We start from the raw sequence: 23,527 nt of genomic DNA on the forward strand, positions 1-23,527 counted from the left end.
ATATAACTGTTGGCAGAATGCCTGCTCATTTGTCCACAGCCATAAAATAACTAAAACATACTTTCTTTGGAGCTTGGGAGAAAGTTGTTCTTTCTTTCTAACAAATGGGTCTGTAAATCAATTGCATTCTACACGGCAATCTGCGTTTTGATCATTTCCATTTTCTCTTTTGAATTACCAGCCAATCCTTCTGGTGATTCAATTATTTGAACTGCTACTTTTAAAGTAGATTTTTGCCCATATTCCACAATTCCTCCAGAATAGTTACCTTATTCTTTTCTTTTGGAGAGAGAAACTACCACGACCATTTTGCCATCCCACAATCACATGGTGATGTCTGTAAATACCTCCACAGACTGTAGTGGGTGGTGCTTTTCCACAGTTCTGTAAGCCAATTATGCTGGCTGGTCTTCTGCATACATATCGTTTTCTGTTTAAGAAAGTAAAGCCCCAGAGTTCATGAGTCACAATCTGGAAAGGAGAAAAGTTCTTTTACACTGGAAATCTTCTCCAAGAACCATCTGGTTGCTAAAGAGAGGCTGGCAAGCAACATCACAGATTCAAGTGTGACAAATAACAACAGGAAGGAAAGGTAAGTGCTGGTGCAGGTAGGCTGGTATACATGACAAATTCTCCTAAAGTTTAATTGGAATCCAACTTCACCAGTAAAATATAGAATGTCTTTTCACTTAACTTTGGTCATAGCAAACATTCAGTCCTACTACAGTGGTTTGCTTATAAATGAAAACCAGTTTGATTTATCCAGGTCCTGATTAAAATTAATCTATGGAATTGTTGAATTATTATGATCATAATTAATACAATTCAGGGGAGGATATGATATTACATGGGGCTTGATCTGTCAATGGTTGATGAAAGTTAGAAAGACTTGTCAGATGGGTGATGATGTATTGGGAGATAAATTAACATGTAAGTTTTCTTATCACTGGTTATCTAAGATGACTGCACTGACATACTTCCCAAAATATAGATTCCGACAGGCTGCCATATATTGACTCCCTGGTCCTTACTCATCGCTGCTGCAATTTAATGTAAATAGTCAGCAAATTAAACATATGGCAACTGTTCTTATGTTTGTCCCACAAAGGTTTAAAAAACTATCATTTCTAAAAATGGGCGACAGTTTCACCCGGTAATATTCTTATGAAAGTGTGAACTTTCCAGACCATGCAATTTATTATATAAATCAACAGCCAATAACTCCAGTTACAGATTGACAAGCTGTGGTGCATTGTCTAAAGTCCTTCTCAAGGTGATAAATACGTTTGCTATTACATTTTCTCTTCCTTTAGAAAGTCTGATCTTGCTTTGTGCAAACATGGGAAGCAACTCTGAAGATTCTTCTCATTGCAAGGTAAATTTAAAGGATAACATTATTCTTTCTCAGAAATACTAAGCACAATTTAAAACGAAGAAGGTGATAGGCTGTTTTTATTGACTGTTAGCAGAGAAACAAGCAACAGGAGGCTGCCATAAAGCCATGCCCGACATAGTGTCAAAGGCATTTCCATATAGCATTAATCTTTCTGCATATGGATACATATGGACAATTTAACATCATGTAATTTCTAATGTAACTTTTTTTTTGGCTGGATGAATTATTTGTCAGTATGTTTTGTGTAGTTCAAATGCATGGATTATTCTTAGATTAATTGATTGGGCAGATACCAAATTCATGGCAGAATTCTTGTGGGCTTTTCTAAAACTTGTGGACTTTTCTAAAGCATACATCTAATGTGGCCTCCATTGTATTAAAGAATATTGTTTATACATATGGTGGTATATCTGATTATGACCTTGGAAGAGTAAGTTGAAGATGTATTGCTCTGCACTCACACTTCTTTCCATGGAATGCTTAAAGGCAGCAGTGAGAAATGACTCAAAGAAGTTGGATTCCACGTTCATGGTGGATTCCTTCGTTGTTATGGAGCACTGGAATTTAGCATAGCAACGGATGTAATTCTTGAATGTTCAGTAGGTCTCCCTCTATTTATTTTTCTACTGGTTTCATATTGTGGATGTAGCTTTATCTTATTATTTGTTTATTTACTTATTTATTTGATTTTTACGCCACCTTTATTTTTATCAACTAATGGTGTTGTTCATACTCAGTGCTCGTTCCTCCCATTTTCCCACAACAGCAACCCTTAGAGATGGGCTGGGCTGAGAGAGAATGACTGGCCCTAAGTCACCCAACTGGCTTTCAGGTCTAAGGCAAGGCTATAATTCATAAGTTTCTGGTTTCTGGGCAAGGTTCTTAGCCACCACACTAAATTGGCTTTGTGGTCTACCTCTGAGTAAACAACTGGATGGAATTATTTATAAGAAACTGGAATTTCTTGCATGAACTCTGGAAGTTGTAGTAGAACATACACCATCATCAAGAATATGAAAGAAGATCATGGTTGGATAAGGCAGAACACAATGATAAATGCAGCATGATTAATATATCCATTTTTGCTGTCCACATCTGCCTCCCAGATTCCTGTATTCATTTCTCCCTTAGTTCTGCTTCCACCTATGATCACGGCAATCCTCAGAAGTCCCAGCCAACTATAAAAGTAGTAGTGCAATATGTTCAGCAGATTCCAGGTTGAGGAAAGTTGCTTTTGAGAATTTGGGAGTTCCTCCATGACCAGAGATTACAGAAACCGACTGTGGTCATACTTTCATCATGGACTCAGAGGATACACGTGCAATTGGATCCCACTGTCTTCAGTTTGGGAGGGAGGGGTGATCCACCTTTTCTCAGAATTTTCAAAGATATCCAAGAGATGGCAGTTATTGTTAAGAAGTGGTAGAATATACAGACTTTCTTTATTCCTGAAGAATCTCCTCCTTGGATTCCAAGAAGGACTTTTCATTTTTCCCATAACAAAAACAGGAAGAAATATCAAGTGTAAGAATAACAAAACAGGTAATAATGTCAGGCATTACTGTGAATTTCAGCACTCCTATCCACTCCTGCTGGCTATAGTTGAGATTGTAACAAGTGTGGAGGCAGTGTGTTCATTTCTGGTGCATCGTTTTCACTGTAGCATACACAAGGATTATCATGGCACCTGCTCCAGTTATAACAGAAATCTTCCTAGCCTTTTCTTTATGGCTCTCTTTAATTTTCAGCAAAAAGCAGCAAATGGGAATTGTGTGGCTCCACCAGTCTCTGAGGAGCGGAAGAATTTTGATATGCTCTATACAATCGAAGATGCGCCCCCGTGGTACCTCTGCATCCTCTTGGGATTTCAGGTAGAAGAAACTGGGTTAGCTCCTTCCGGGCTCTTTTGCTGTTCTCCCTGACTTGTTGAAATGAACAAATATTTGGCATGGCGATTGTTTCTCCACCCACAATAACAGAGTGACTCTTTACAAGTATTTAGATGTTACTATGTGTGTTCCCTCATCAATGGGTGCCATTGTTGAAAAGGTACAAGACGTACCTTGACTATGACTCTTATGCTGAATGGTGATTGCATCTTACTTCTATTGTTCATTTATCTCTGCAATATTAGCATTTATAGAACTTTTACACCCCAATCACATCTTGGGACTATTTCAGATGCACTTTAAACAAAATTGAAAAATTTATAGTGAGAAGAAAAATACGCCATGTCACCCTTACAAAGCCACCAAGATTATGATCTCATCTGTTGGCTCAGTGCTAATAATGGAGCTACAACAAGAATGAACACAACATTGTGTGCCCCATTCTCTACATAGGATATGTGGTTCCTGGTGGTCAGTGTCCCAAATAAGTCATACATATTTCAGTGCTTTGCTCTGATTTCTTTTTTTTTTTTTTCCCTTGGCAGAAATAATTTGGGGTGAGACAGGAAGCAAGGGATTTGGTAGCTGAGGGAAGTAGAACGGGAAAGGATAAGATGGGAGCAAAGGAGACCATTCTTGCCTCTTAGTTTTTTTTTTTTTTTTTTAAGATTGCAACAAATCTCAGAATGTGCCAAGCATGACGACTCCTCTGTTTTGCATGTCATTAGTCCCATTTCGGCCGCACTCTTGCAGTCCTCACCACTGAATTCGCAGATTAAAGAAAGGCCACAGAACTCTCAGGAAACGTCTTTGACTAATATTTCACAGGGAGAGAATAAGCCCTATTTGGGGAAATTACTATCCAGATTAGAACAACAGTTTATGGCTTCAGTTGTATAGAATTGTATAGAAGAGCCTCGGTGGCGCAGTGGTTAGAGTGCAGTACTGCAAACTACTTCTGCTGACAGCCAGCTGCCTGCAATTTGGCAAATCGAATCCCACCAGGTTCAAGGTTGACTCAGCCAGCCTTCCATCCTTCCAAGGTTGATAAAATGAAGACCCAGATTGTTGGGGGCAATAGGCTGACTCTGTAAACTGCTTAGAGAGGGCTATAAAGCACTGTGAAGCAGTATATAAGTCTAACTGCTATTGCTATTGCTATTTCAGCATTCCTACATAACCAGTGAATATATAGCTGAATCCCAAAGCTGTGGTGCCTGTGTGTTAGTTTGGAGACATCGTCTGATCTTATGCTCGTTTGACACATCCTCCACCCTAATCTTTCCTCCAGCACTACTTGACATGTTTCAGTGGCACCATCGCCGTTCCCTTCCTTCTGGCAGAGTCTCTCTGTGTAGGGAAGGACCAGTACACCATCAGTCAACTTATTGGCACCATCTTCAGCTGTGTCGGCATTACCACCCTCATCCAAAGCACTGTGGGCATTAGGTACGGCTTATCTGGTTTGCTCCTTGGTGAATGTAACGGAAAAGAGACCGCTATGAGGGGGAAGCTGTTCAGGTGTTTAAATTTAGTAGCTGAAACAGTGGGATTGTACATTGAGCCAGAACACACAATTGATTGATTGGAGAGTGCTGGCTCCTGTGTGAGGCAATCTGTGCTGTGATTGGTTGCTGTGGCTGGGGGGGAGTTTCCCTTTTTTCCCGCCTTTTTCTTCTGTGTGGCCTGCGTGCTCTGTGATTTACCTCATGATGCTCCTGTTTGCCTGACTATCTAGTTTGCTGTATATAGAGATGTAAAATATATTTATTTATACAAAACTACAAGTTCATGTTTGCCTGACTGTCTAGTCTACTGTATATATAGATGCAAAATATATTTATTTATATAAAACTACAAGTTTGTGTTTGCCTGACTATCTAGTTTGCTGTATATATAGATGTAAATATTGATTTATTTATATAAAACTACAAGTTCACGTCAGCCTAACTTCATCTGGACTTCTGACAGCAGCACTGAATCCATGCACTTTTCTCCCGCCATCTTTCCGTAAGGCAGGCTTCCTCTGTTTCAAGCCAGTGCCCTGGCATTCCTGGTTCCTGCCAAATCCATCTTGGCCCTGGAAAAGTGGAAATGTCCTCCAGAAGGTAATTGAAACTTGGATAGCCTGTAAGTTGAGAGGATCTAGAACAGAAATATCTTCAGAAGCCTTTCACTGAGTGAAGGAAGTCAGTAGCTTTCCAAATGGCAAAAGAGGTAAACCTCGATTTACAAACATTGATTTAGTGATTGTTCAAAGTTAAAATGGCACTGAAAAAAGGGACTTATGACTGTTTTTTTCACACGACCATTGCACGGTCACGCGATCAAAGTTGCTGCGCGGCAACTAGTTTAGATTTATGATGGTTGCAGTGTTCTGGGGTTACGTGATCACCTTTTACGACCTTCTGACAAGCAAAGTCAATGGGGAAGCCAAATTCACTTAACAACGGAAGAAAAGTCATAAAATGGGGCAAAACTCACTTAACTGTCTCGCTTAGCAACAGAAATTTTGGGCTCAATTGTGGCCGTAAGTTGAGGGCTACTTGTAGATGTGACGTGATGTGACTGGAAACAAGAACCAGAATTTCCCAGCCAGACATCTAGATATGTTGTCAAGGTTGAGAAACGTTGCGATAGACAAATTGGTTGCCTTCCAGATTTTCTGATTAGAATTTCCTAAGATTCTTTACCCTTGACTTTGGAAATTACAACGTTTAGGAGGTCTACGAAAGTCCAAAACACATACATTCAAAGTCATCTTGGGGTCTGGATACGAACTTTCGGGGTTAAGCAATGTTATGCAGAGTATAAAAAGATAACTAATTATAAACCAAAGTCATCAAGCGCATACAGTAAGAAAAGGCAATATAGATAGATTTAGTTCATTCACTATAGCTTTCCATATCTTTCTATCCTTGCATCCACCGTGGTCACACACTTTCCTATATTACTTTTCTTTTTTTTTTCCTGTCATAAACTCCATTCAATAAAGACCTTCTCTGTCTTCTTCTTCTTCTCAGCCCATTCATTCATTCTTACTTTATAAGTTAGGGTTGGAATCATAGCATTTCTTTTACCCTGGTCCCTCTGTTTTCCAGTCAGTTTACATTCAATCATCAGCCTCTTCACCTTGACCCAAGCTTTTCCCGTTTTACTACACATACTTCTTAAGGACTCCATCCTCATTGCATTCAATTTATTTTGTTTCTCCTGGCATACCCAACTGCCATTTCCATATAAGAAAATCAGGAAAAGCATACATTTATACCCAATTTTTAACAAATGTTTATTCCTCAACACATACTACCTACCACCATAATATCAATAAATGGGATGGAGGGAGAAGAAATATACTGTCCCATGTCCACTATTATCTCTGGGATTCAGGCTGTTCTGAAATAGAATTACCTTTCTCTGGAAAAAGAAAGTTTATTGTCTAGTTGTGCTCTTTAACCCCAATATCTTGCTTAATTCACACAGACCAAATCTATGGCAATTGGACATTACCACTGAACACTTCTCACATATGGCAACCAAGAATGACGGAAGTAAGTTTGACCGCAGCCTTCCCTGGTATACACCCAGCCACATTTCTCAGGAAACCGGTCATCGGTGGGAAATAGTGATCCGGAGGAATTCTTTATAGCCTTCAAATATTTTTTTTTAATGGCAGGAAACTCCCACATCTTCTACTTATAAGTACAGTCTCCAGATGTCCTTTATTATAAGGGACAAACCTTCAATTCAGAAAGCTGTCTTTTAGATTTATTAGATTTAGTTGTTTATTTTCTTGCTTTTGCTCTGGAATTTTCCCTTGGAATACAAAGTTATAAACATAAATATTTTTAATTCTTATGAATCCTCTTTCAGATTTTCTTCTTTTTTAGGTTTGTCTTTTATTTATTCCAAGAAAATATGGTTATTGCACTTATAAATAATTTTCCATACCCATTGAGCGCAGTGTGTATCAGATTTTACCTTTTTCCATTTCTTCTTTGTTAGCTAGATGGCATGTTAGGCAAGATGAAGCAATTAAAATGTGCTATTTACTAAGATTTCAAATATGTCCCAGAGGTGCTTTGTCAAAAGACATCTGGACTTCGTTTTTCCTCGAAGATATTTCGCTTCTCATTCAAGAAGCTTCTTCAGTTCTGACTTCAGTTCAGTCAGAACTGAAGAAGCTTCTTGGATAAGAATTGAAATGTCTTTAAGGCAGGGAAAAATCCAGTTGTCTTTTGAAAAAGCACCTCTGGGATAACCATGACCTGGATGACTGGGAATCTCCATAGACAAGATTTAAAATAATTGCTTCAACTGTGTCCTATTATGAGGTGTTGAGCTATATTTAGTATGTTTTTGGAGGAACTAAGGTATACAAGGTTAGGGTTAGGGTTAAAATTAGGTCACCAAGAAGTTTCCTAAAAATTTCTATATTTGTTTGGATTTTGGGGCAGTGCGAGAGAGGGGAGGAAACTTTGTTGGTAGGGATTGATGCAACAAATGTCAGGGAGCCCCTATGTGCATCTCATCAAAATATCTTTCATGGCTGACAGAGTGGGTGGGGCTTAAAATTTGGATTCACATCTGTGGGAGAAGTTAATTTGATTTTAAAGGAGAAAATAGATGCTTTAATTACTTTTCTTTGAGGCATCCATTCACACTTTAAATCCCCAAAACCCTGAGTCTCCTGGGTTAGAGTGCAGCCCTTCGGTCAGTGGTGGCTACCTTTTGGGGCTCCCGTGCTGAAAATTGCTTATGCGCTTGCATGAGTGCGCTTGTGCGGGCAATGTACATGCCCCCCCCATGCCCCCTGCGCATGCACGTGATTCCCCTGCACCGCGTGTCCCTGTGCATGCATGTCTATCTCCCACACACCCCCGTACATGCGCACCAGATACCCAACAATCAGCTGGCGGGCAGGTGGCACGTGCATGTGCAGTGGGGCTCTTCTGGGTGACCTCTCACGTGCCGGCAGAAGTGGCTCTGCGTGCCATTTCTGGCACGCATCCCATAGGTTCGCCATCATGGCCTTAGGATAGCCTTCAAGTTGAAGAATCTCTGGATTAGACTGACTAGTTTTTCATTTATTGCTCAAAGCTGGCTAGCAAGAAACTATACTGGGTGATTGCAGGACCCAGGTATGGAGGCTCAGGATTTATGTATTTTAAATTCAGGGCTTGCTGGAAGTCCTCCTGTGGCTCTTTGCTACCCTAATGCTAGGGATTAAGGTTGCAGTGAATAAGGGCAGGTTGGGACCCAATTTGTACAAAAGTGTTCTTTTACAAAAGGTTATAACCCAACTCAAACCAGTTGGGCACATACATGTGAAGGACCAATAAAGTTACATACATCCCTGCAAGAAAGCAGGCTTTTTGCCTTAAACTACAGTTGCTAGCTGTTCATCTCTCAATGAAGTGACAGTGAAGAATATCATAAAATGCATTCATTCTTCTAAACATTTCTATCTTTTTAAATAGTAAGTTGCATCTTATCATGGTTGGCCGAGAGGAAGAGGACAACCGAGTGGCTGCCTTGGCTTCCTTAGTCTGCTTGTTCAAGTGCGGACAGATTATAGCCAACATTGAAACATCTGTTTTCTCTTCCCACTTAAGAGTTCTTCCTCTTAAGCCAGGCTTCAGGAAATCAGTCAATCTGTGAAATGTCTAACCTCTTTAGATAGAGGGCTCTCCTTGTTAAATTATTATTAGGATTATTACAAGTATCGTGGGTGAAATACAGTCATGCTGGTCTTGCTGAAACACTGCAAGTGCAATTCATCTTTATCAAGTTAATTCATCCTTTTCCTGTTTCTGCCCTAGATCCAAGGAGCCATCATCATTTCCAGCCTTGTGGAAGTAGCCATTGGATTTCTGGGCATTCCTGGAGCCTTGCTCAGCTACATTGGGCCCCTGACAGTCACACCTACTGTCTCCTTAATAGGTCTCTCCGTCTTCCAAGCAGCAGGAGATAGAGCTGGATCACACTGGGGCATTGCCGCCTTGTAGGTGCTCCTTTTTCAGTACAGCAGATTTTCAGATTGATGTTAAGAGTGAGGCAAAAGCCGTAGAGTTACAGAACTACTGCAGGATCTCAGAGGAGTGAACTGCAGAGATACAAACTGGCCCGTTGGCCCGATGCCCTCTCATCTCCTCACTCAACTGCCAGACCAAGCCAAGTGAAGCAGAGTGTGAGGTTCTGGATGGTTGGTTGCCAGTGGCTCAAATCTTCAGAAAGACTGTGCCTGTGCACACTTATGAGTGTAAGTGTGCATGATAAGTAGGATAGGACAGTGGCAATGTAAGAACATGATGCATCTCTTATTTCTATTCCTAAGGGGTTTGTAGCTCTGCAGTTCTGCTATATATTACAACCAAAGAAAGACCACATATTTTTACAAATTAAGGAATAACCTACCCATGAGTACTGGTGGCTGAACTATCCATAATTCACAGTTTAAGGATCATGAATAGAATGTGTAAAATAGATATTATGAATCTTTCAGTCACCACATTCATTCTCTGTGATTCCGACTGCTGACTTCAGAGAAGTTTGCTTTACGGACCCACATTGGAACCTCATATTTTATACTCACCCATTGGTTCACGATGGTTCTGTCACTCTAGACAGGCAAGGAAGCAAGAGCAGGAAGAATATGTTGTGGGAAGAAGCACTGAACTTTTCTTGGTAAGAGCACTGAGAGTTATCTGATTTGGCTCAAGTCCAACTGCTACATTTATCATATATTTGCTCTGACCTCAGCAGGTCTCAGCTGAATGCTGTTGGGCTTGGACTGAGGCTCATTAACCTCTCAGGGCATCAATATTCCAAGGCTGGTGAGTGATGAGCACAGGCAGAAGATGAAAGCAGATTCTAAACCAGAGGTCTCCAAACTTGACAACTTTAAGTTTGTGGACTTCAACTGCACCAAAAGCTATGCTGGCTGGAGAATTCTGGGAATTGAAGTCCACAAGTCTTAAAGTTGCCAAGTTTGGAGACCCCTGTTCTAAACCCACCAGCCAAAACCCTGGCTCTGCTGAACCTCAAATCTGATTCTCAACTAGTACGTTTGTTACCTAAGTTAGCCATGATTAGATATGCCTATGCAAAAGATCACACAGTTGCGAGAGGTAAATTCACAAAGATGTTGTGTTAACACTTGTCTCAGTTTTGGGACTTGGTGGTGGGAGGGAATGAAGTACTTTTGTGAAATTACTCAGCACAAATCAGAAAATCAGATCAGATGCTCTCTGAAGTTGTCAACCCAGGGCATATGCAGGGCCACCTCATGTGACAGATGGCTGATCCAACTGGTGGTTTAGTAAAATTTGCAAAACCTGCCTTCTTTTAATCGGATGCCCTCCAAACCATTTCCCTCCCAAGATTTCTAATAAGCATAGCTGCTGCTCTGCCAACTGGAGTTTGGAGAGGTGTAGTCCTAATATAACTACAAGGTATCAGACTTGTGTAAGGAAATGCCTAGATAATGGGAAGTTCATGATAAATAACTACCTCTGTATAATCCAATAAATTCAGTTTGAAATTATATGAATTGATCCCAGGGTTTCTGCATCCAATTGCTCCTAATCTGTTCACTCATATCTTTTCTCTCCTTTGAACAGGTCTATTTTTTTAATTGTTCTGTTTGCTCAGTACCTACGAAATGTTTCTTTTCTCCTTCCTGGGTATAAATATGGAAAAGGCTGCATTTTGATCCGGATACAGATCTTCAAGATGTTTCCAGTAAGGAGATTGTCGTTTACTCATCATTTTATTGTGGGCACATTTTGTATGCACCGCCCCCCTTGAAAAAAATTTGGTCAGAATATGCTGTTTTTTAATCCTGCCAGGTTCCCCAGTTGCATCAGTTGACAAAAACAGCTTATCCTTCTCCCGTGTAGAAGGTTACTCTGAGCATGCATAAATAAGCCATTCGCATGCAGTATTCTCTCTTATCCACCATAAAGGTCAATTGACTCAGAAACGTCCCATGCAGCAAGAAGGCGAAACGGGCCAAAGGAGAGACTGGGAATTAATTAAACCTAAACATAACAAAGAGAGGAAGATTGTAAAAGCTTTTGCCAATCAATCGTGTCCATTTGTTAGGAATAAAGGAGAAGGAATGTAGAAGAGATCCTTAACACGAAAGTTTGATTTGGGCTGAAATATTCAAATCTACATTCTTGAATATTTAAAATTCTCAAATCTGCAATTTTAGACAATTCTCCAGGAATAAGGTTCCCTCAGCTCTGTGGGATTTATTTGCAGTATAAATACTCCCAGGACTGGATTACAGAAGTCTCGGAAGTGAAAACTAGGCAGAGTAGCACAGAGTAGATGGACCATAGTTTAGAAATCCATGTTCTTTTCCTACGGTCACTTCCTGTCTTCTGACTTGTTTTCAGTGTGGATATATAGGTGGGAGATTATTGTGTTCTGTTCTTTCTATATCTCCTCTTCAGATCATACTAGCCATTTTGGTGGTCTGGCTGCTTTGTTACATTCTGACAGTGACGGATGTGTTTCCTCGGGATGCCAGTGCCTACGGATTCAAGGCCAGAACAGATGCTAGAGGAGAAATCTTGTCCATAGCACCCTGGTTCCGCTTTCCCTACCCCTGTAAGTTGGCCTCATAGTTCTCTTCACCTCACCTCAATCTTGGGAGGGAGCTATGGAATATGCATCCACATCAGTGGTGGGATTCAAAATTTTTTACTACTGGTTCTGTGGGCATGGCTTGGTGGGTGTGGCTTGGTGGGCATGGCAGGGGGAGGTTACTGCAAAATCCCCTCCCCACCCCTCTAACCTACTTTCCAGCTCCGTTCTCCTGTGCAGGGCAACCAAAGAAGACCCAGCCCATCATCTGGGATTCGGTAGGAGGTAGAGAATAGATGGGGGCGAGGCCAGTCAGAGATGGTACTCCAAACTACTCAAAATTTCTGCTACCGGTTCTCCAGAACTGGTCAGAACCTGCTGAATACCACCTCTGATCCACATGACAGGCTAAGCCACACAAGATTACACTGAAAACGGGTCTGATGCCCTCCTATCTCCAATCCCTCCTTCCCTGTTATTCTTTCTCTTTTATTTGCCTATTGCATGAGAATGGGCAGGATCTTCCCTCTTTTATCCGCTGTTACGTGCTCCCTTTACATGGAAGAGATCTCCCTGGGCTGATGGACAGGCATGGATTAGCAGTTCAGCCAGTGATGGAATTGTTGTCTTTGATGTGCAACAAGGCCCTCCTGCAACCAGGCCCTTCCAGAAACAGGCTGAATGGCAGAGTACGTTCTCATGAGAGAGCCTTATGTTGTCCCCAAACCTCCCAAGTCACCACTTACATCCCAAGACACGAGTTGCATGTGGGAGTTTAAATCTTGGTGGACCTGGAAAAAAGGAAAGGTTTTCTCATGTCTTTCAACCTTCAATCTCCATTCCTTTGCCCTTTGCTCTTTTCATTCCTTCCAAACATGGACACTGTGTGTGTATATGTGTATGTGTGCGTGTGAGTATTTGTGTATATGTGTGTGTGTATGTGCACGCGCACACGCACACATAGTACAAAGGTAACATTAGAACATATTGGGGTTCTACCATAAAAGTGTGTCTGTATGATGTGTGTGTGTGGATAGATAGATGATAGATAGATAGATAGATAGATAGATAGATAGATGATAGATAGATAGATGATATAGATAGATATATAGATAGATAGATAGATAGATAGATAGATGATAGATGATATAGATAGATAGATAGATAGATAGATGATAGATAGATTGATTGATAGATAGATAGATAGATAGATAGATAGATAGATAGATAGATAGATAGATAGATGATAGATAGATAGATAGATAGATGATATATAGATATATAGATGGATGATAGATAGATAGATCGATGATATAGTTAGATAGATAGATAGATAGATAGATAGATGATAGATAGATAGATAGATACATAGATACATAGATAGATGATAGAATGAACAAACATCTTGGAGTTCTATCATAAGTGTGTATATATACCATAAGTGTGCATATACTGTATATATAAGTGGTACCACTTATATATACAGTATATGCACACTTATGGTATATATACACACTTACGATAGAACTCCAAGATGTTTGTTCATTCATTCATTCATTCATTCATTCATTCATTCATTCATTCATTCTGTCTGTCTGTCTGTCTGTCTGTCTGTGTCTGTGTCTATCTGTATACAAACACATACACACTCATACATATACAGACTTATGGTAGAACCCCAAGATGTTCTACTGTTACCTTTGGTACTCTGGAAATGTTTCATGCTGTGCTTCACTCTGGAGGCAGGTTTAGGTAATTTGTCAGAGAATTCATATGGGCCGGTGTGAACTTGTGTGTGATTGAAAGAGACACTCACACAAAGGGAGAAGAATCTGGGCTTCCTGGTTTTTATTTATTGGACTTCAACCTTTGTTCCTCCTACCTAGAGGAACATTTTACAGCCAGCTGATATTTGTTGTGTTGTCTGCTTTCCCAGGTCAGTGGGGGATGCCCACAGTGACTGCGGCTGCTGTGCTGGGAATGTTCAGTGCTACATTATCTGGCATCATTGAGTCCATCGGAGATTATTATGCCTGCGCCCGACTTGCAGGTGCTCCCCCGCCACCAGTCCATGCCATCAATAGGTAGGGTGCATCCGGCTCAGAGATGTCTATATTTTTTATAAGGGTCTGTTCTGCTTTTCACCGGTGAAACAAAGGTAATATTTTAAGCAGATTTCTACAAAAACTGTGGAGGATGATACTTCAGTAACTAAAGGCTCTTAGAAAAAAATGGTTTCTCATTTTGTGATGCCAAAGGTCAGAAGAAGGAAATTGGAAAAACTTTGTTTAAAAAAAAATCTCCATTTTTGGTGCAGTTCGAATGCTGATTTCTTTACTCATTTAAGAAGTCTGGGAATATTTTTTTTCACCATGGAAGCACACTGCCTCATTAACGTATCCACAAGGCCTTCCTTTTGTCATATTCTGTCAATCTTTGGAGATCCTTGTCTTAAGGTTTTCTAGACTGGGAAAAATGTGGGTCATGTTATCCCCATCATTCTAAGACACAGATTTTCCATTATGTTGGCCTCTGGATCACTCTTCGGGTGACACTTTCGGGAGTTTAATTCTTGCAATGCCCATCTGTTCCCATTTCCCTTGCATTCTGGCATTCACAATGCACAACTGGTATGAGGTAGAACAGCTTTGCTAGCTCACTTTACTGATTAAACCTTCAGATCTAGTCAGCATCAATGTGTGCAACAAGAATAGCTTCACAACTCCTTAAAAGCAGCTGCTTCCCTCCCGTCATTTTCTCAGGGTGTTTTATGTACTGTATTATAGAACAACTTCACTTGGTTTCTACATTAATTTGTTCTCTTGGTATGCAGACTACCCTGGCTGAACGGTAAACATTTGAAGAGGCTGGGTTCAGAGGATTTACTAAGTCAGCCATCAAAACTAACAATTTCCCCCATTTTACTGCAAGGCTACAATAAAAGGGTTTACAATATTGTGCAAATACAGCTGTGAGGTTTGCAATTGACCTGGTCAAGATTGTCATGTGAGCATAACCAGCAACCCAGGCCAGTAGGTCAAAGTGGCTGTTCCTCGGAACAGTTTCAAGAGACCAGATTTGTTTCACTGCTGAAAACAAAATACTGTGACTGCTCCCTTCTTAAGAAAGAGGCTGATCAATATTTGAGATCTAACTTAAGAGTAAAAGTGTTTCTCATGGGTTTCTTTCAAAAATCTTTCGGGGAGTCAATAGACAACATGCACATTAGCCTCTCCTACACCCACACTCTCTCAGGCCGCTTCACAGTTTGTCTGGGATATTTCACGGAAGCTTTCCTAATGTAGGGTGAACCTTGTGGACCCTTTTCATGTTGTCTTTTTAATGTACGCACACGTGCACACACAGTGTGGTGCAGTTACATTCAGAACTGATCATGCTGAATCCTGTGGGTGTATGAAACACTAATGGATTGTTTGTGGTATAAGCAGAGGTGGAATATTACCCCAGGAAGATTCAGCCGTCAGGCCAGAGGGATTTAGGAAGGGATTATCTCTGCGAGTGCCCGTGGGTGGGCAGAAGGTCTGTATCGTTCTGTGTGCTCGATTCCTCTGATGTTTCCAGTAGTTCAGGACGTGGTTGCTACCTGCGTATGGCATCCCCAAGGACTATGACCAGCAGGAAGAAGTATCACAAATGTCATATTGGGTGGGGCAAGGCAGGATTTGCTCTCTCTCTCTTTTTTTAATCAGATGGTTTCTGTCTGCCAAGGTCAGGGAATAGGATGAACAGGTGATGAGAATCCAAAACACCACAAGTCACCAGGCAACCACATCTGTTTACGACCAACAGTATCTGGCTTAACTAGCAAGTGACCCTCATCTAATTCTAATTTTGGGAAGTTATTCCTTTAAAACGTTTGACAAGATCTTCATGTAATTTGCTGGGTATCCATCCACTGAAATGCATCACCCTAACATTGCTAGGAGAGAGAGAGATGGAACATCTAACGCAACTCTGAGAATTCTTCTTTTTTTGCCCCTCAGAGGCATTTTTACCGAGGGAATCTGTTGTATCATTGCTGGGTTGCTGGGCACTGGCAATGGTTCTACTTCCTCCAGCCCGAATATTGGAGTCTTGGGCATCACCAAGGTACCACCCTTCACTGTTCTGATAGCATCTTCTGTTTCTAGGCTTTTAATGGATTTACACACAGCTGCCTGCTTCTTCTGGTGCACTGGGAGGAGCACAAGGCTTCAGTTTTTAGCACCTGGGCAAAATCTGCAACTGGGATAGATAGATTGTATCTTGGCATCGCAAGGTAATTTCGTAGGATGAATTCTGAGGTCCTTTGTAAACAAGCTGCACTTATGCCATTCTAGATTCCTGAGAGGTGTTTTTGCTCCAGCGTTAAGGTAGTCTAGCCCATTTTTGGTGCTGTGTTGTTCATATCATGGGCCCAGTTAAGTATGCAGAATTGTGGCCACCTTTGCAAAAGTTAAATTACAGTATTGTTGTTTTCTAAAAATTAAGGAACTGCAGGATCAGATCAGGCTACTCAGCTAACCCGCAAAACATCTAGTCAGATTGCTAGTAGTTCTCCAGGGTTTGGATTAGACAGAGACTCACCTTCTTGATTCTCTTAACTGGGGGTCAGTAAGGCCTCCGGAAGGACCCTCATTTCTCACCAACCTCTTTAAGCTGAGGTCCTCCATTGTTTGCACTGCTTCACTCCAAGTGCACCGCCTGTAATTCGAATGGGAAATTTCCTCTGAGATGTGTCACCGTTCTGCTTGGCTTGCAGCCGGGCTGACCAGAGAAAGCAGCTGCGACAATTGTTGTTCTAAAACAAATGGGTTTGCTGCTCTTATTTTGCTCAGAAAGCTCCCTGGAAATCCTACTGAAAAAAAAAATTAAAGCTTGTATGTGCCAGATCGTATTAAATACAAAAAGCCCTTTCAGGTTCAGTGTGAACCTGGAAGCATGACTCATATGTTGAGCAGAGACAGCAGAAAATGTCACAGAAGCAACATATACAGATTAATAATAATAACCAGCTCAAGAACTGGCAGCTGTGAATGATATTATTGTGAACAAATAATTATAATACTGAATAATTATAATTATAATACTGCTGATTGTGCCACAAACCATAATAATTTACTTTACTTGGAGTTTCACTTGGAACAGCTTACATCCTCCAATGATATCGGGAACTCCATCAAACATCCACATCTGCCTATCCCAGGTCCTTGGGAAGGAATTGAGGGGCAGAGAAAAATGCCAAATCCAATCTGTACATCTAACTGACTGTGAGACAAACCGTAATCATTCATAATGAACATATGTTGATTATTTGTACCCCTGCTTTTCCTCCACAGGTGGGCAGCAGGAAAGTGGTACAGTATGGCGCAGGAATCATGCTTATTTTAGGAACCATTGGCAAATTTACTGCTCTGTTTGCCTCCCTCCCTGATCCCATCCTTGGAGGGATGTTCTGCACTTTGTTTGGTAAGCCATTTGTAGAAATAGCTGTGTCAAGTGACAGAGCAACTTTCTGATTGAGAGGACGGTTGAAGTGAATTGTTTACTTTAAAAAACGAGGTTTTTGCAATTCCATGCAGCAATGGGAGGGAGGCGCCAGTTAAAAAGAAAACGTGGGTAATTTTCTACTTCCCCTGCTGCTTTCCAGTTCTGAATATCTGCTTTTCATAAAACACCCTAGGTGCCATTTGTTGCAGTGTAATGCACACTGTCTCCACACAAGAGCTCTAATTTGCCCTTCTAGGATAGCCTTGTCTTCATATCATGTTCAGATTTCAACCCAGAGATCCTTCTGCTGAAACCATATCCAGGAAAAATCAGTCGACTGAAATCAGTAGTTCTTATGGTCTTTGTTGCCGCCTGATTTTTAGTTTGGGGCTTAACTACCCTTCTCAAGCATTCTCCATTTATTTGTTTAGGCATGTATTTATATAGCACTAGCACTTAGCCTTATATATCGCTTCACAGTGCTTCGCAGTTCTCTCTAAGTGGTTTAGAGAGTTAGCCTATTTCCCCCAACAATCTGGGTTCTCATTTTATCAACCTCGGAAGGATGGAAGGCTGAGTCAACCTTGAACTGGTGAGGATCGAACGGCTGGCTGTGAGCAGAGTTAGCCTGCAATATTGCATTCTAACCGCCGCGCCACTAATATATTTATTTATTTAACTTTTTCTTTCTTTCTGCAGGTATGATCACTGCAGTGGGTCTCTCCAATCTACAGTTTGTGGACATGAATTCCTCCCGCAATCTTTTTATCCTAGGTTTTGCAATGTTTTTTGGGCTTACCCTTCCAAACTATTTAGATTCACGTCCGAATGCTATCAATACAGGTACTGACAACTCAAGAGTCTTTGTCTAGGGAGATATGCAAACTACGTCAGGCTGTTTGAGGTCAGAAGTGGCCTTTCCCAGATTCATCTTGAGCAACTCTGAATTTTCTTCCGTTCTTTTGAACCAATGATCTGGGAGTAGCTATGTTTGTTGGTTGTTTAGCATGTGGCATTTCCTAGTTGCTGTCTCACAACATGTCATTGTTAGCATCCTGGACTGAGAGAGAGAGAGAAGGAGGGAGGAAAACCCACCACATTTTAAGGACAGTAAATGGATAATCAAATTGGTGAGGCGTCTGGAAAGAGAATGTTATGAAAAACAATAGCAATAATTTAAGCTGGAAAAGATGTTAAGGAAGACATTAAATATTTGTCATTCAATGCAGTGGCCCCCAACCTTTTGGGCACCAGGGACCAGTTCCGTGGAGAGAGGTTTTTCCGTGGACTGGAGGGGATGTGATTTCACATGCTCCCTGCATCCTGTGGATGGGTTAGGCCATCTGGCCGATGCACATGCGCGTGATGGAACCCGGAAGAGAGCAGCTGGCTGCGCATGTGTGCAACGGAACCCAGAAGAGTAGCTAGCGATGGTGGGTGTGCCAACAGAGAGGAACCCAGAGATGAGATGTGCCACTCTGGCATGTGTGCCATAGGTTCGCCATCACGGGGTTAGGGTTAGGTCCCCAGGGGACCACAACTCATAGTTTGAAAATCTCTGCCCTACACAAAGGAAAGTTATTAAGAGTCAATGCAAAAACTACCATTTATTTCATGTACCATGGGAAATGTTTGGCAGAATTCAGATCAAAAAAATGCAAAAGGTGACAACCTGCATTATTTGGAAAATACAACAGTCTGTTTTTACACCAGGCAGAGGATATGCAGATCAGATTTTTACTCTTCAGCAAGTTACAGAGATGGATGAATGTAAGAAAGCTTTCTGATTTAGAGAAAATATGTGACAAAGTGAGTAAGCTTGAGTTATACAATCTGTGCATGTATGTCTGGGAAAGATGGAAGTTAAGAATGTGTGTGATTTCTTTGGTTGTTAATGTTGATAAATCTACAAGGAATATTTGAGGTGATAGTAGAGGTGGATGAATTTGGAATATAAACCCAAGTAGAATTTTTTTTATGCAGCAAAGCCAAATGAATTCCTGTGAATGTTAGATTTTATGACGCAGTGAGGAATTAATGTGTTAAAACCCAAGATAGCTATGTTTGAGTGAAAATGCGGTAAACAATTACAGGTTATGCCTATACATGATAAAAAGTGATATGTAACTAATGTGTGCCCTGATGAAATAAGATGGAAGAACAGATGGAGAAATTTAAGATATGCAAATGCTGGTTGAAAGATTGCAGGGAGCATATATTGTTGAGAAAAATAAATGTCACAAGTAAAAATGACTACATACAACAGCTTTGCTTACTTTATTATATGGAAGTCAAAGTTGGGTAGGTTGGGTGGAACATAAAAGCTAGGTGCAGATGAATTGGGGTGCTTCAGATACCCATGTAGTAAAAGGAGAGAACGGGTGCTGAATCACCTTGAACGACAATTATAGTAGAATTATGTGGTGGTTTGATTATATGAAGTGAACGAATGAATGAGGATCAAATCAAACTGAGTCAAGAAGGGGAAGAACCAGACAGAGTTGGATGAAATTGATGGAATCCTCAGAAAGATGTGAGGTTTAAAAAGCAAAAGCCAGAGTATGAAGTGATATGCCGTACGGTCATGGTGTAAGCATGGATCATTTACAAGGAAGGATTGAAGAGATGTAGGGAAGGGTGTTTAGCTAAGCCAGATTTAGCTATATTTCCCTTTCTTTTCCTGTCATTTATAACTTGCATTGCTTACCTTTTCTTTTGTGTGCTTTACAATATATAGTGTTTCCTACTAAAAAGGGAATAGAGTGAAGGATATAACAAAGATAAATTTGAGAAATGCAGAAATATATTAAGCATATTTTGATAACATTTTGAACTATAAATTATTACGGTTTGTAGGCATTGCTGAAGTGGACCAGATATTAAGAGTACTTTTAACCACAGAAATGTTTGTTGGGGGCAGCATTGCATTTATATTGGACAACACTGTTCCAGGTACACCTGATTCACTGTATTATTTTGAAGTGTTTAGCCTGTATTTTAAAAGGATAGATTTAAGGAACCCCAAAATTCATCCAAAGTAATATATATATATATGATCTATAGAGATTCTCAGTCATCCAGGTCACGGTTGTCCCAAAGATACTTTTTCAAGAGGCAACTGGACTTTCTGTTTTTTCTTTGAAGACGTTTCGCTTCCTGTCCAAAAAGTTTCTTCAGCTCTGACTGAATGGTGGGGAATTCAGTAATGGATGAAAAGCTAAACATCTTCAAAGAAAAACCAGAAAGTCGAGTTGAATCTTGAAAAAGCACCTTTGGGACATATATGTTGATCACTGTGTGCTATACTTGATCATTTGGTACTTTCTGGTTACTTGCATTAGTGCTGCTACACTAGCTAGTATGTTCCTCATACATAGCCATGGCAGAAAATACAGAATTAGATGTACAAGTATTGCATTTATAGCCATTTCTTTTTTGTTACTGCTTTTCCAGATTCATTAAGAGGTAGATGGCTCCCAGCGTTTTAACCTTCTAATACTGTAGCCCGACAGATGTAGTGAATATGATTTTAAAATTTGGTTCTTGCAGCCCTGTCTCATAACATAGGCCTTTTCATTTTGTAACTACCTCATAGCATCATAAAAAGCTAGAAAATGTATTATGGCAGGGATTTTCAAGAACCAATTGCTTCTTAGTCTACCAAAAACTCATGCCACAATATGCTAAACGTTAAGGGGCTGGAAGTTGTTTTTTGTGGTATCATAACTATCTCCCTGGAATTTAGGGTAGGGACTTCCCATCTGTCACATAGTTCTTCATTAGGGAATGAAACCCTATTGAATACAAATTATGTGTGTTCTACCGGTATCCAATTGATGGGATGAGATGCAAAAAGCAGACACTTCTGTTCCTTTTAACTGTTGATCTCATCACAGGTAAATCTACCATGCTCTTCCCAGAAAGTTTATTATTTCAACTTTTACATTTCTTTAATCTCATGTCGTGACTCTCTACTTCATGGTTTGTTATTAGTACAGTTTTCTTTTGTGAATTAGATCACTGAAACCTTTCTTCCCAAACCGCCTGATTTCCAAGACATATTTTCTTTTCTAGGGACTCAAGAGGAACGTGGCTTAGTACAGTGGAAGGCTGGAGCACACGCCAACAGTGACGAATCTGCAAAACTGAAGAGTTACGATTTTCCCTTTGGGATGGGTCTGATTAAAAGGACTCACTGGTTAAAGTATGTACCAGTGTGTCCTGTTTTCAAAGGTTTTAAGTCAAGAACAAAGAAAGATCCCGCCATATCAGAACAAGTTGCCAATACAGTGGATGAATTAGGGATGTGTACCAAGATTTGAAGGGGCTCTTCATAGTATAATGAAAAGTGAACAACCGGGACTGCAGACAAGTTTAGCTGTATTTAAACTATTTCAGTGAAAGTGTCTCAGATCAGTCAAGATCAATAACTGAAACACATCAGGGGATACTTGTGTGGCTGTTCAAGAACTATTATTCTTATATATCATATTCTGTTAGAAAAACCTGATTTAAGAGTTCACTTAAGCACGGTCAAAACATACTAACTCGGAGGCAATAAGTTTGTTCACTTTGATTTGTAAGTATCCAGTGTGTGTTTAGAAGGAAAGCAGGTACTTTCTTGGTATTGGAAGATTTGAAGACTGCCAGAGGTGGGCCACAAAAAACCAGCAGACGGTAGATGACAAAGATCCCCCAAATTTTCTTTGTCCCCATCCAGATCTTAAACAGTCCAGATCTGATGGAGCTGATCATGTGATCCAAGGTCAAATTACTGCAGTCAGTCCTAATTCTGTGACATTCATTCATACTTACATGCAAGTAAAACCTTTTTTTTTAAACTGGCCAGTTTTTTTGTGGGGGACAACTATGGGGACAACTATGTCCATAAAAGTGTAATGTCTGTGAAATATAATAATATATATTTATGTCATTGGCTGTTTCTGACAATTTCTGTTCATTGTATAATGAAGCAAATTATATCTATTGTTGGGACTGTGCCATAAACACCTTTTTTCCTACTTGTTTAGGAAAAATCTGAACTAAAATATTGACCGTAGCATTCAAAATCAAAAAATGAGGTTTTAACAGTAATTTGTTTTGCTTTGATAAGTCAGAATTTTTTTTTTGTTAAAATATTAATTAATAGGTGGTAGATAATCTGAAGAACACTCTTATCAAGATTTTCTTCACAAGTTCCAGGAATCAAATTCTTTTTTTATATATGCACATGAAATGGTTCAAACACCCAAGATCCATTTATCCTTTTACAATCATTAACATATTTGTCTTATAAAGACAACCAGGAAAGGATGAAAACTAAGAGGAAATTTTAAGAAATCTAAAGTGGTAGTTTAGGAAATTTTTAAAAAAAGAGAGAGAAATGGGAAGCTTAACCTGTTGTCAAATTTAATTTTTAGCATCTTTCTCCATTAACATGGTGGGAAGGTAGCTTGGGTTGAGATTCAATGACATGTGAAGAGGCCCAAACCCCAATCCATACCCATTCAGGTATTTCCTTGTATACTTGTCAAGTACATACTAAACAAAATACAGCTGTATGACTTCTCAATGTGAAAATTTTAAGGTCAGTCCTCTTTCAGCTGATGTCCCCCATTGTTTGGACTGCAGTTCCCTGCGGACTGCATGACTACTGGGAACATGCTGTAGTGCAGGAAGGGAATTATAATTCAGAACATATGAAGTGCAGCACATTAAAGGGCAGTGACGCAGATTATTAAAATACAGTACAGGTAGTCCTCGACTTACAACAGTTCACTTAGTGGCCATTCGAAGTTACAATGGCACTGCAAAACGTGGCTTATGACCATTTTTCACACCTATGACCGTTGCAGCAACCCTACGGCCATGTGATTTACACTCAGATGCTTGACAACAGACTCGTATTTACGACAGTTGCAGTATTCCCAAGTCATGTGATCCCCTTTTGCAAACTTCTGACAAGCAAAGTCAACCGAGAAACCAGATTCACTTAACAACCAGATTATTAATTTAACGACTGCGGTGATTCACTTAATAAATGTGGCAAGGAAAGTCGTAGAATGGAGCAAAACTCACTTAACAAATTTCTCACTTAGCAACATAAATTTTGGACTCAACTGTAGTTGTATGTTGAGGATTTCCTGTATCTTCATCT

The 23,527-nt window shown here is 40.2% G+C and overlaps 1 protein-coding gene across 2 annotated transcripts; it reads left to right on the top strand.

Annotated features, from left to right (window-relative positions):
• The first annotated feature begins 380 nt into the window (after positions 1–380).
• Positions 381–22,205, top strand: SLC23A1 (solute carrier family 23 member 1). Of its 2 annotated transcripts, XM_087918503.1 has the most exons (15): positions 381–592; positions 1,314–1,375; positions 3,145–3,267; positions 4,577–4,734; positions 5,305–5,393; positions 6,769–6,836; positions 9,108–9,289; positions 10,908–11,028; positions 11,748–11,904; positions 13,817–13,964; positions 15,885–15,990; positions 17,220–17,349; positions 18,070–18,213; positions 20,227–20,322; positions 21,445–22,205. In XM_087918503.1, exons 2-15 carry the CDS (start codon positions 1,340–1,342, stop codon positions 21,690–21,692), a joined length of 1,806 nt encoding a protein of 601 aa, XP_087774629.1. In that variant the 5' UTR covers positions 381–592; positions 1,314–1,339; the 3' UTR covers positions 21,693–22,205. The 2 variants fall into 2 exon arrangements, with proteins under 2 accessions (XP_087774629.1, XP_087774637.1); XM_087918511.1 differs by lacking the exon at positions 6,769–6,836 and having other exon boundaries at positions 421–592; positions 9,229–9,289.
• Positions 22,206–23,527: the final 1,322 nt, after the last annotated feature.

The sequence above is a fragment of the Pseudonaja textilis genome, chromosome 1, assembly GCF_049901715.1.
Source record: "Pseudonaja textilis isolate UNSWEBS1 chromosome 1, rPseTex1.2, whole genome shotgun sequence".
Lineage (NCBI taxonomy): Eukaryota > Metazoa > Chordata > Lepidosauria > Squamata > Elapidae > Pseudonaja > Pseudonaja textilis.